The sequence below is a fragment of the Salmo trutta genome, chromosome 6, assembly GCF_901001165.1.
Source record: "Salmo trutta chromosome 6, fSalTru1.1, whole genome shotgun sequence".
Taxonomy (NCBI): Eukaryota; Metazoa; Chordata; class Actinopteri; order Salmoniformes; family Salmonidae; genus Salmo; species Salmo trutta.
This window is the reverse complement of record NC_042962.1, coordinates 41,727,755-41,740,863: the sequence shown is the minus strand read 5'-3', so window position 1 is coordinate 41,740,863 and position 13,109 is coordinate 41,727,755. Positions and strand designations below refer to the sequence as shown.

The 13,109-nt window shown below is 42.0% G+C and overlaps 2 protein-coding genes across 3 annotated transcripts in view; both read right to left on the bottom strand.

Annotated features, from left to right (window-relative positions):
* Positions 1–901: 901 nt before the first annotated feature.
* LOC115195932 (protein CNPPD1-like) lies at positions 902–10,676 on the bottom strand. Its single transcript, XM_029756289.1, has 8 exons — positions 10,468–10,676; positions 9,844–9,946; positions 9,657–9,738; positions 9,449–9,569; positions 8,545–8,673; positions 5,232–5,293; positions 4,446–4,563; positions 902–3,608 (listed from the first exon to the last, which is right to left on the bottom strand). The coding sequence occupies exons 1-8, from the start codon at positions 10,528–10,530 to the stop codon at positions 2,952–2,954; spliced, it is 1,335 nt and encodes a 444-aa protein (XP_029612149.1). The 5' UTR covers positions 10,531–10,676; the 3' UTR covers positions 902–2,951.
* A 106-nt stretch (positions 10,677–10,782) lies between these two features.
* The window catches only part of LOC115195931 (ATP-binding cassette sub-family B member 6, mitochondrial-like), a 41,982-nt gene continuing 39,655 nt past the window's right edge, over positions 10,783–13,109 (bottom strand). For both annotated transcript variants that reach the window (XM_029756287.1, XM_029756288.1), the window contains exon 20: positions 10,783–12,878. In XM_029756287.1, the coding sequence (XP_029612147.1) occupies positions 12,719–12,878 (160 nt within the window). In that variant the 3' untranslated portion in view covers positions 10,783–12,718. The remainder of the gene's footprint in view (positions 12,879–13,109) is intronic.

Genomic DNA, 13,109 nt, shown 5'->3' with positions numbered 1-13,109 from the left:
AGCGCTCAACCGGCTCCACTGCAGCCCCGTCGATGAGAATGGTGCGTGCTCGGTCATCCTTTTCCTGTAGTCCACAATCACCTCCTTTGTCTTGATCATGTTGAGGGAGAGGTTGTTATCCTGGCACCACACGGCAATGTCTCTGACCTCCTCCCTATAGGCTCCTCCATCGTTGTCGGTGATCAGGCCTACCCCTGTTGTGTCATCGACAAACTTGATGATGGTGTTGGAGTCGTGCCTGGCCATGCAGTTGAGTGAACAGGGAGTACAGGAGGGGACTGAGGATGCACCCGAGGGGCCCCCGTGTTGGGGATCAGCGTGGAGGATGTTGTTACCTACCCTTACCACCCGAGGGCAGCCCGTCAGGAAGTACAGGATCCAGTTGCAGAGGGAGGTTTAGTCCCAGGGTCCTTCGCTTAGCTTTAGATGACAATTAGAGGTAACCTGATCCTTGATTAGCGGTCCTACACTGAGACGCTTTGTGAATACGGCCCACAGAGCAGGAACCCCATATATTCTGCTCCATTGTATTTTGAGGAGACAAAGATGAGGAATTTAAGAAATTCAATTGAGATTCCAAAGATGGTGGCTTAGGTGACAGTGCCTTAGCCTGGTCCCAGATGTTTGTGTCGTCTTGACAAAGACCATGTGAATTGGCAAGACAGCCCAAACAAATCTGTGACCAGGTTAATGTCGGCTTGCTTGACACCACACATGTAGATCATCAGTGTGTGTGACTGCAGTTCTTAGATGTCAGCTCAAATGGCATATTGCTTTCTAGGATGTGTGTGCGTGCCCAGATAGTGAGATTAATAGCTCAATGTTGACAACTCACATTACATACTGTATGTCAGTGGATCATGTGAACAGCAATACAGGCATAAATGACAAATGAAAAAAGTTTGGTTAAGGGTCAAGCATTTTATTTTTATTTTTTTACAGACTTCTACACATTGTTTACAAAATGTAAGGATATTGTGCTTAAAAATCTAAGTCTGATTTGAAAAATGTTTTATTTAGATGCTTTCAGCAATTCAACAAAAGCCAAACGTCATGAGTTCATGTCCTAGGGACCACAGTGCCTCCTGGCTTTGTAAGAAACGTGTCAATGTTAAACCAAGTCAAATGTACAAATATCAAATTCCCTAGCAAGAACCTATCTTGAGCAGAAAAATATGAGAAGAGCCAACTGTTTTTCAGGGATGAGAGACATAGAAATAGTATTACTAGAATTTACATCCCCATTCAAGTAATTCTATGGAGAAAGAAGACATTTTCCAATTTTGAGCGGGTGGAGAAGACAAATGGTATTCGAGTGATTGAGTGGCTTTTAATGTTGTCAGGTCTCCCCAACAATGGGTATGTTAAAGAGGGATACTAATTAATTGCATAAATTAAAAAAACAGACATTTCTACTTAAAAAAAAAAAGGTGATGTTTTGCACTATACAACACATCCATATGAGAATGCTATATTTCCATGAAAAGAGTAATTGGATGAAAATCGCATTCATTAGATACATTATTCAATCATATTCAAAACTCTTATTTAGAAAACATCAAACAGTAAACTGGTTATGACCTATTTCAGTTGCGTGGCATTCTGTTGTACAAACATGAAATTAGAGATAGCCACTGCATTCTATCATGGTAAAATAAATAGTTAGTCAGAGTTCCATCTGTCCACCAGTGCTATCCGAGTTCAGGCTCATGTTCAGTAGGCATGAAATTAAACAAATGGGGGGGGGGGGGGGGGGGGCGACTCTCTGAACTTGTCCAATAAGAAACTTTATTTTCGTTTACTGTTGCAAAGTGGTGTAAAGCATTTCGCTATGATGTGCCCTAATGAACACGACTTGAGGGGCAGCCAAACCGAGATATGAATTGAATGTTTACTGTTTTTTCACTGGAATAAAAAAAGCATTAAATCTCTACTATTGTTCAGTGCAGGGACCAGTAGCCATCTGTGCAAAAATATGTTGACATTTTTAAAATAACAACTGCAGTAAATGAAAGAATAATGACCCAAAAACTCCATGGCAAATCAAATGTAGGCTAGCTAGTTGTCTCTAGCTTGAGTGCAAGTCTGTTTGTGCCATCAATCCAACTCCTTCTCACTCATTGTCATGCAATGTTCGGCTTGACAAGGACAGCAATAGAGTAGGCAAGAGCACAAACAGATCTGGGACCAGGCTAAATTGACTCCCTTCTTAAAGCGCTACAGTACAGCACCGACTTAGAAAGCAGCCTTGCTTTTGTGGAGACAACTTACTTTCTCAACACATTCTCAAATAGCTATGATGTCGCATCAAAAAACTTAACTCTTCCAACTGAAAACTTGACTTAGCCCAACTCCCACAAGCCCCCATTTTCAAACACAGGTAAAGAGTAGGTAGCCTGGGTACCAGTCTGTTTCTTCCATCATGCCACTTTGTCATGCCAAACATGGAGTGTGAGTGGAATGATGACACAAACAAATATGGTACCCAGGCCAAAGACTAGGTAGTAGCAAACGCTGTGTGGGTATGGTAGCCATGCTTAAACATATTTGTGTCTTTTTAAACCAAACACGAAAGATTAGTTTGCCATGTACACACCTTCTAGACCTCAAACACCTCCTTAACTTTGGAAACACCCATTGTAAAGCGATTTGAAAAATATACGTTAGAAAAGATACGAGGGTCTGAGCACAGAACTCAGATCTCACGCTGTTATGAGTTCATCTCACTTATTTACACCAATTCAGCTGGCAAACCACTGTACAAAATGCGCTACTCACCTTTAGGGGGCCTTATCGCAAATTTAGATAGTATATGCAACAACCAAAAAAGCACATACAAAATCAATCCTTTCACTGCAACGGACGCATTCTGAAAAATCAGCTGGTTTAATTCGGAGTCTGGCGTCAGTCATTGCAGGGTTACGATAGTGGCTTGTTTTGTCCGTCTGTGTCTAGCTGGGCATGAGGAGAGATTGGGCTTTCTCGATGGGCAGCATGAACTGTGGGCAGCAGGGTCCGACACGGAGGGTTGCCATGCCAGTCAGACGGGAGTCCAGGAGCATCGGGATGGCTCCGTAGAGGAGGGGGGCAGGGGCCAGCCACAGTGCTGCGGGGTGACCAGGGGTTCCAGGCTCAAGTAGTGGAGCAGAGGTGTTCGATGGGCCACACTGGATGGAGCCAGGAGGGAGGCTCCCCACTGTAACTGGGCAGCCGGGGTAGTGCAGAGAGGAGGCGGACAAGGCTGGTTCAGTGTCAGGCTGGGGGTGTGGGTCAGTGTGGCTTAGGGAAGTGAGGAGAGAGCCCCATAGACACAGTATAGAGGTCTGGGAGGTGGTTGGCGAGCCGTGGTTGTGGTCGTTGTGGGTGTGGAGAGTGCCAGGCCGGCGGTTGTGACTGTCGTTGCCCAAGACGCAGCAGCGAGGGAGGTCGGATGCTGGACTTGGGGTCTCTGGGACTGGGAGCAGGCCTAGTGGTGGTGGTGGAGAGAGGCTGGAGCTAGGCAGGTGGACTTGGCTGACTGGGGCCAGGGGCTGGCTGCTCCTGGGGAGGCTGGTGGCGATAAGGCCTGCGACACTGGTCAGATATACCAGCCCCAGCATGCAGGTCACCTAGAGAGAGGTGAGGATGTGGATTTAGTGGATTTCTAAAAGTATGTTTTTCCTTTCCTCCCAAACTAACTATTTTCAAAAGTGTTGCTTCTTTCAATCAACACATAGTTTATGTGGGTTTCTGCAATGAGCAGTTTTCAGAAATTGATGTGATGGAAATGTTATACTTGTGCTTTTCTTATAACTCATTTCTGTGTTCTATTCATGTGCTGTTCTAATAACCAATTTCTGTGTTCATGTAAGTGACTGATTTAACAAATCCTCACTTATCAGTATCTACAATTTGGCAGTACGCCCAGACCTTATGAGAAAGAAAGATATTTCAGATTCAAGGTCCCAGCTTAGAGAGAAGAAGCCTCGTGTGGTATTGGTCTGTCACATGTATGACCCAATATTGACCGGTCACATAAATTAAACAAAACGGTAATGATGAATGAATTATGCTAAACCATGCAAATATAGCTTGTCTGTGTATAGCCGTATACAAGACAACTGCTAGGATTGCCATAGCAGAGCTCCTAACAGACGTTCACTATGGTGCATTGAGTTTGTTTGAAACCTCTCCAGCACGCTGACAATAAACAATGATTCATTTAAGATTGACTTCGAGTGTCCCTGTGTAAGAATTTCCATGACATTGACATGTTCATTTCAGGGGTGTTTGAGACTAGCGTTGTGTCCATTCGGCACAAAACAGGAGAAAACATACTACCTGAACATGTCAAATAAGAAATGCTATTGTCTATTTCAAAATGTTCTGCTACGGTGTGCCCATACTGAGGATTACCCACAACTCAGTCCTTCAGTGCACTGGGGTGACCACTGGCCCCTCCTCACCTTGGCAAAGTGCAGGTAGATGGCCGTCAGTGCTTGTCGCCACGCCGCCTGCTCCAGCAGCACACAGAGGTCAGTGTAGGTGAACCAGCCTCGCTTCATCCCCTGGCTCTCTGCAATACTGGAGTCACAACAGGCCAGAGTTAATACACACACATAGTCCACACTCAATGCAAACAGAGAGAGAGAGATGGACCTAGAACAGAGTCTGGCTACGCTCATGTTACTACGCTCATGTGACACACACGACCAACCCTTGTTTGAACTAGCAGCTCTGTATCAGATCTACCAGCCAAATTACCACAATAACTTGACACTACTAATTTAGTTATTCCCTGAAAAGTCATGGGGCTTACAAAAATAGAAGTCTCTATGACATTCCGAACCCTTCATAGCTTCTTGTGTTTCTAATGCATTAGGAGTAACACACACACACACTGATTTTTTCTTGAGCGGATGGTTACGGGGTCGGAACATAATTACAAATATTTTGTAGACTGCAAATTGACTACAAGAAGCCCAAACAGATATTTGACTAAAAATATAATTTCAAATCTTCCATAGATTTGTATACTGTCTCTCTCTATTATGCATAGGAATACTTTGGAACAGAGTTCCAGAATTAAAACCACTTGGAAATGATTTGCTGGGGTTTTTACATTACTTTATGTCCAACAATACATTGGAAAAATTTAAAAAAAGCTGTTTCTTTTTGGACTAAATAATCACCAATGGGGAAACCTGCACTAGCACGAAAAACGATCTACGTGAATGACAAGAATCACAAACCTGGTTTCTACTTGATTCAGTATGCCAAAGTAGTCCTCAGGCTCAGTGAAGAGGCTCCACTCCTAAAACACAGAAGTGAGAGCAGCTGTCAGATTGCATATTATATGGCCATACAAATACAGTACAATGGGATTTAAATATTAGTGATGCGCGGGTTGACACAACCTGCAGTCCCCGTGGTTATAACCGCAGGCGGGTGGGTTTAGGGCCATGAAATATTGTGTGGATGACGGGTGGGTGCTAGCAATGTTCCCTCTAAGCTGCAGTTCCCCCGGGATTGTCAAGTAGAATAAATACCAGCCTGCACAGAGAAGCACGAGAATTAATTTAATCAACTTTCTAGAGTTTTACCCGTTAGTTAACACTATTAACGTTTCCCTTTACTGTGGGAATTGTGATCGAATCAACTCAGAATTAGCCACTTTCAATGCAACAAACCGAAACTAACTTCGCAACACTTAGTATGCAAAACGATCTATGCATGAGATTTTGTTGTAGACAGAAAGCATCAGAGTAGGATACTATTGCATTGACAGGCATGACTCAGGCCATACTCTACACAGACCGGTGCTCCATGACCAATCAGAGCTTCAGTAGGTCTATATGCAAATAGACCATTGTCATAGATTGGTGCAATTTACTTTGAACTGGACAGTGTTTACAGCATGAGCGGTCGTTAGTAGATGCGCTTGTTTTGAGATCAAAGCAAGAGCTACATGTTGCGACGTGTGCACATTTGTTCATATCCTTTGGTAGCCCAGTTATTGACAATTTCTAGTCAGCAATGGGGGACTGATTGCTCCCTACAAGAGCACAAAACGTGTCGGGTAAAGAGCATTTCATTTGTCTTAAAGGGACATTGTTGTATATTGAGACCGGCTTGAATAAACTAAGTAGCCAATAGCAGAGGGTAGTATAATTTGTCTGATTCTCTGTAATAATGGTATGGGAATAATTACGTATTTTATTTTGCAAAGAGGTTTCTTGCGTCAAACAATATTTTCAGTCACATCCTTGTCTGAAGGACAAGTGGATAAACAAGTTAATGTCAAGCCCTGCATGTTTTTTTTCAAAGGTATCATGGAATATACAGTACCATTCAATAGTTGAGTTTTTTTTCTTTATTTGTACCATTTTCGACATTGTAGAATAGTGAAGATATCAAAACAATACATATGGAATCATGTAGAAACCAAAAAAGTGTTAAATCAAAATATATTTTATATTTGAGATCTTCAAAGTAGCCACCCTTCGCCTTGATGACAGCTTTGCACACTCTTGGCATTCTCTCAACCAGCTTCATGAGGAATGCTTTTCCAACAGTCTTGAAGGAGTTCACACATACTTTTTGCTGAGTACTTGTTGGCTGCTTTTCCTTCACTCTGTGGTCCAACTCATCCGAAACCATCTCAATTTGGTTGAGGTTGGGGGATTATGGAGGCCAGGTCATCTGATACAGCACTCCATCACTCTCCTTCTTGGTCAAATAGCCCTTACATCGCCCGGAGGTGTGTTTTGGGTCATTGTCCTGTGAATAGTCCCACTAAGCGCAAACCAGATGGGATGGCATATCGCTGCAGAATGCTGTAGTAGCCATGCTGGTTAAGTGTGCCTTGAATTCTAAATGAATCATTGACAGTGTCACCAGCAAAGCACCCCCACACCATCACACCTCCTCCATGCATCACGGTGGGAATCACACATGCAGAGATCATCCGTTCACCTACACTGCTTCTCACAAAGACACGGATGTCGGATTAACAAAAAATCTCAAATTTGGACTCACCAGACCAAAGGACAGATTTCCACCAGTCTAATGTTCATTGCTCATGTTTCTTGGCCCAAGCAAGTCTCATCTTCTTATTGGTGTCCTTTAGTAGTGGTTTCTTTGCAGCAACTCGACCATGAAGGCCTGATTCACACAGTCTCCTCTGAACAGATGATGTTGAGATGTCTTACTTGGGAACTCTGTGAAGCATTTATTTGGGTTGCAATTTCTGAGGCTGGTAACTCTAATGAACTCATCTGTATCTTCCTTTCCTGTGGCGGTCCTCATGAGAGCCAGTTTCATCATAGCGCTTGATGGTTTTTGCGACTGCACTTGAAGAAACTTTCAAAGTTCTTGACATTTTTCAGATTCACACGCCAAATAAATAGCCTACACCCCAATCGTGAAATGCTTTTGGGAAGGGGCCGGACAGAAAAAGGTAATGGCAATCCACTGAAGCAAAAAGGACAATAAGAGAAAAGCTACGAAATGGAGAGTTGAAAATAAAGAAGAAAAGTAATGTTTGGGAAAGATTTGGTGAAGTGGTAAAAGAGGATAATAGCAGTGTCGGCTATGTTATGAGTGATGATTGTGAGGCGCTATACTTTAAATAGGCATATGACACTTCAAGGGAACTGTAGCCTACTATTCTGATGGGTTAAATGGATACTGAAATCAGGACACTGACTTTAGGTCTATAACCTCTCACAAAGCCTTAATATTAACTCCTGCAGAATTGAGCATTTATTGCAGTAAAATTATACACCAAATGTAGGAAACATTTTGACTCAAACAGGAGTGGAGAAATATGATTTCTTTCTTTCAGCATCTTGAGAGAAAGCGAATGCGCAGTTAGATACCGTCTGTAGAGGTGCTATCTTAAATCAGCATCATAAAAGCTGATAGTATTTCAACCACATAAAATATGCATCCAAGCCCAACTGAAATATTTTCAGAAACCCGTTGGGTCGTTTACACAGATTCCTATTTCCTTACAACCAGTCCAACTGATGCCCTTTGGAAATTTACACAGAAAATATTTATTTGTTTTTGTTATTGCATTTTCTCCCGGTTCAGGAACGTCTTTGCTCCGTGAAAGAAGCAAGAGACGACAGAAAATTTGACCAATGTCAACTAGATTGAAGCATTCATTCTATCGATTTATGATATTTTGGTGAGCAAGGGTTTATTTAGTCTTCTAAGGAAACATAATGACAGAAGAGAAGCTGCATGTATCTAGTTATAGACAAGTTGACTAAAAAAGCCTACCAAAATGTCCGAAATTATAAGCAGAAACATATCTAAATCAGGCAAAAACAAATCCTGCATCTTCTGTCAAAAAAAATCATTCTGCCGTCTCTGACTGTAGCCTACAGCGCATTTTCTATATTAGCTGGTTAGGGTCGGTCCTCAGATTTTCATTGCGGGCGGGTACGGCTGAACTAACGGTTGACCCACGCACCACTACTAAATATATGGCTCTGAGTGGGACCACACGTTTCTGAGCCTGTGTGTGTATAGTATGTAATACTATGTATAACTTACAATAGCATCGAGGAAATTCATCTCCAGGGTGTTGACAGTCTGGACGTCCAGTTTCCCAGCAGCCCCCCACTCGTCATTGAACACCTCCTCGTCCTCCCCTTCGTCGTACAAATATTTGCTGGCAACCATCTGGAGGAAAGGCGACACAGGATTAGGAGGTTAAGATCAGTCCATGTCATAGAAAGCTAGATGTGTTTGCATCTTTCTCCTCACACATACTACACAGGAGATTCCATCTTATTACTTGTTATTTTTGACTTGACTACTGATGTACTGCATTGTTGAAGAAGCTATCACGTCAGCATTTTGCTGCATCTTTTATACCTGCTGTAAACAGTTCACGACGAATAAAATGTGATTTGATTTGAAAACATTTCCCAGACACACACGTAAGCCTACTCCTGGTCTAAAAAGCACATTGCGGGTGGCTGCGGGAAATTCTAAATTGAACAAGAATTAGGTGTAGTATATGGGTCTGGGCCCTACATGCCCAGTAATTATAGAAGCCCATTTTCATAACAAGCTGTTCTGTGCCCATCACATGCATAGCCGTGGCTTAATTCTGGCGAGACGACTAGTGTTTCACCGACATGGCTATGACTTAATTCTGTCAAGAAGACCTGTGCTTTTCAGTCACCCACATGGCCATTGCATAATTCTGGTCGGACGGCCTAATGCTTATCACATAGGCTAATTAGCCCTTGCCTAATTCTGGCGAGACAACCTGTGAGTCCCAAATGGCACCCGATTCCAATCAATCAATCAAATAAAATATTGTCACATACTTCGTAAACAACAGGTGCAGACTAACAGTGAAATGCAGATCTTGGGTCTGATCATAAGCAGTACACTACAAAGGGAATAGAGTGCCATTTGAGATGCATCCAACCTGTGGCCCACGTACCATGGAGATAAGGAAGAGGTCAGAGGAGGAGATCTTTTGCAGGTATTCGGGGTTCCTGTGTCGTAGCCTTTCGATGTAGACCAGGGCCAGCATCATGGCACATGGAGAGATGCACGCCTCCCTGAAAATCAGACCAACTATATTAAGTTATGAAGACCATTACATGCCCAGAAAGGATAACAAGTGTCAACATTCACTGACAACATACCTCGCGACATGAGCAGCATATTTCTTGTGCAGTTTTCGAATTGGGCTAGGGGCAGATTTCTGAAGGAGTTCCACAGCAATATCTAGAAATCATATTCAGAACATATGAATCAATCATTCAAATTCACAACATAATAATCAACAGTCACACATGGACAGGACACAACCTAACAGACAGAATAGCTAACCTGTGACAGGACAGGAAAGGTTATCTAGAGCGCCGTCTTGGTCCAGGCCATAGTACAATCGTTTCCGCACTCTCTCAGACAGTTTCTGATGTCCAGGAAGAAACTGTGAAGGCAGATCAGAGTACATCATTGAGCGAAGGGCCTACCTGACAAAAACGAACCTGAAATAACGTTAGCTAGCTAACTTTACATAAGCAAGTCATGTCAACACGGTTGGAATAAGTTAGCTAGCTATCCCACAAACTCTTATATTCGGTTATCCCATTGTGTTTGCTGGCTACCATTTTACAAGGTAACAGTTAACGTTAGCTTCAACTTCACACCTAAATCCATAACAACCACATTCACATGTAGCTAACGTTAGCAGGCTGGTTAGCTACGTTACCGCGTGAGCTAGTACAATAACGTTACTGTACAGTATGTAACGTTAAGCGTTAACCTTGCCGTGTTTTGATGTTAAATTATAAGACAGGCATACAACACGTTGCTTAACCTGGTATACATATTTAAAATGCGATTATTACCAAATATGTCTAAAACTCACATCAACCCGTTTGCTGTCATATTTAACTACCTAAACTAGCCAACTCAGCTAGCGTCACTCGCCTTGACAGGCCAACTTACCGTAAACTCCTGAAAGTCAGAAAATTGTAATGTCCGTTCACTAAACAATTCGTTGAAATCCATGCTGTCTATCCAACATTAGCCAAATAGAAGAAAGAGAAAATCTAGCTGAATAGCTATAAAACGGCGCCTGGTATTACTCAGGCTAGCTAGCACAGCGGTAACCCCCGTCGTGATGGCTGACAAGCCCGCTTAGAAACCAATCAACAGCTGATATGGAGGGAGGGAACAGTTATGCAATGTACTAAATGGCTACAAAATGTTGTCTAATAATATAAAGCTAGCAATATGGTAAATTAGTAAAAACAGAGCCCATTTCGTCATAATACATCTTTAATTATACCATTTATTAACATATACACAAAGAAAAAAGAAACAATTTATGTATTTGACATCCAGGCATGGCCTGATGCCAAACACACATTGGAAGAGTGACAAAGGCAAAGACCACACTACAAACAAACTATACCCCAAATCATACAAAAAAGTTTGACATTGTGTCAAAGCAGTTATTATCTGAACAAAAATGTTGCATTTCTGTAATGGCACAAATGGAATGGCATCAAACACATGGAAACCAATAGTTTGATGTATTTGATACCATTCCGCTCCAGCCATTACCACAAGCCCGTTCTCCCCAATTAAGGTGCCACCAACCTCCTGTGGTGTCAATGTCACTCATTGACACGTAACATTTCAACTCATGGTGCATTAGTGTAAATTATTTCACTGCACCAGTTTGCGCACATTGTACACCTACAAATGATTGACTGCTGTAGTTGTAGAGCAATGATTTGCTAGCAAAACCACTCTCTTTGGTATTACTTCTGTAGTCACAAATGCATTTGGGATTCATCTATTTATTTGTTCCATGATGTGAAGTCTGCTGTGCAATATATGGATGGTAAGTATGTCCATTTTCACGTCCCCTTGATTAATGCAGACAGTTTCCAATTCAACCCCAAACTCGTAACTCTAGGGACATCACGTAGATATAAAGTCCCCATTCTCTCTCAAATAACTCAAGTTCAGTTAAATAGATAGATCTTTCCTTATGGCCCTTTTTTAAATAAATTAAACAGAATGACAATACATACTGTAAATGGAGTGTGATTATTATCAACAGATATTGACAAACTCCACACTGCCTTGGGAATGCAAGGCATAGATATTTACAAATTCAAATACAGACTAATTTCTTCCATTAAAATAAAGATACACTGACAGTAGTTCTTTACGCAAAATGGGTAGCAGCACAGACAGGTTTGAGAATTCTGAGTTCATTCATCGATAAAGGTTTCCTTTTCCATCGATTCTGTTCTCTTTAATATACTGCCACTAGTTCTTATTGATCACCATTGGTGACAAATAAAAGTTACAGCCAGCTAATTTTGCATGTATCAGTCAACACCTAGACTGTACAGTACATGATAATGCCCAAGTCTGATTGGAGTAAAACTGATGCAGTTTCGATGCTAAATGGACCAAACACAGACTAAATATCTGTTTTACTAATAACCAAATTTTGACACCTATTAAGTATAATGTAAGTCTATTGCTTGTATAATAGCTAACAAAAATGATCCGTCTCATAAGCTAAAAAGTGGGTGTAGTAAAAAAAAATATATATATATATATATAATTTACAATGAACTTGTTCAATAAGACTATCTCTAGATGCTGTAAATAAAACAAATACATTTCTCTACCCCTAAACATTAGTCAACAATTCAAAGTGTTGTGAGACACTTTGACAAACTGCCTATTCCTGAGCTTAAGGGTAGGGATTAGTCTACTTTGGATTTGCTGCCACTTCTCTGGACGGCTGCAATCAAACGACTTCAGACAGCAAGAGGATGGATTATACGGAGTCCTGGTCGTGTTCATTTGGGACTAATCTCTCGTGGACAGACGCATGTAACAGAACTGGTATCGTAGTGTATGTCAAAAGACTGTGGGATGTGACAACAGCGAGGTGCACCGATTCTTGCCACTGATCATTTGGAGAAATCATGATTTTGCATCTTTCGCATTTTGGAAGGGGAGGGGACATTTGGCCCCTAGACTTGCCCGTAACATGCAGAGAGGGTTGGGGTGGGGCTTAACTTCACTCTTAACCGAATGAACCTCAATGGACAGATACCTTAAAAAAGTGCAGACAAAACAGCCGTTTGAGGTATCTAATCCTCTCCCTGCGTCCCTCGTCCGTCTCCTCACAATATCTACATATCCTTGACCTCTCACTCTATCCTCAGTGGCTCCTGTGGCCTGCAGTGACTGATGGGGGCTGTAGTTTCTCAGACTTCCTGTCTTTGGCTTCTGTGTCAGAGGCTGAGTCTGAGTCCTGGGCACGTTGCTGCTTCATCCACATGTCACAGTACAACCCTCCCTTAGCCAGCAGCTCATCATGCCTGGGAGGGAGAAAGTGGAGAATATGTAGTTACAATGGGGACACACAATCACCATTAAAGTCATCATCATGTACTATGCCAAGATGTTCCCACATGGGCACTGTATGGTTTTGAGAACAAGACTATAGTGTGACTATAGCATCATAAACATTGGTCTGTCCCATTCATTAGATGTTTGTTTCTTGAAGAGCATAAAACAATATTTTGATTGGAATAGACTTGTGGAGTGTG

Bases quoted from the DNA above. Each gene is read 5' to 3' on its own strand.
- LOC115195932 (XM_029756289.1), bottom strand. From the start codon at position 10,530: ATGGATTTCAACGAATTGTTTAGTGAACGGACATTACAATTTTCTGAC. The intron at 9,739-9,843 runs GTTAGCTATTCT...TATGATTTCTAG, and splicing joins CCTTTCCTGTCCTGTCACAG to ATATTGCTGTGGAACTCCTT. The intron at 5,294-8,544 runs GTAAGTTATACA...TCTGTGTTTTAG, and splicing joins TGAATTTCCTCGATGCTATT to GAGTGGAGCCTCTTCACTGA.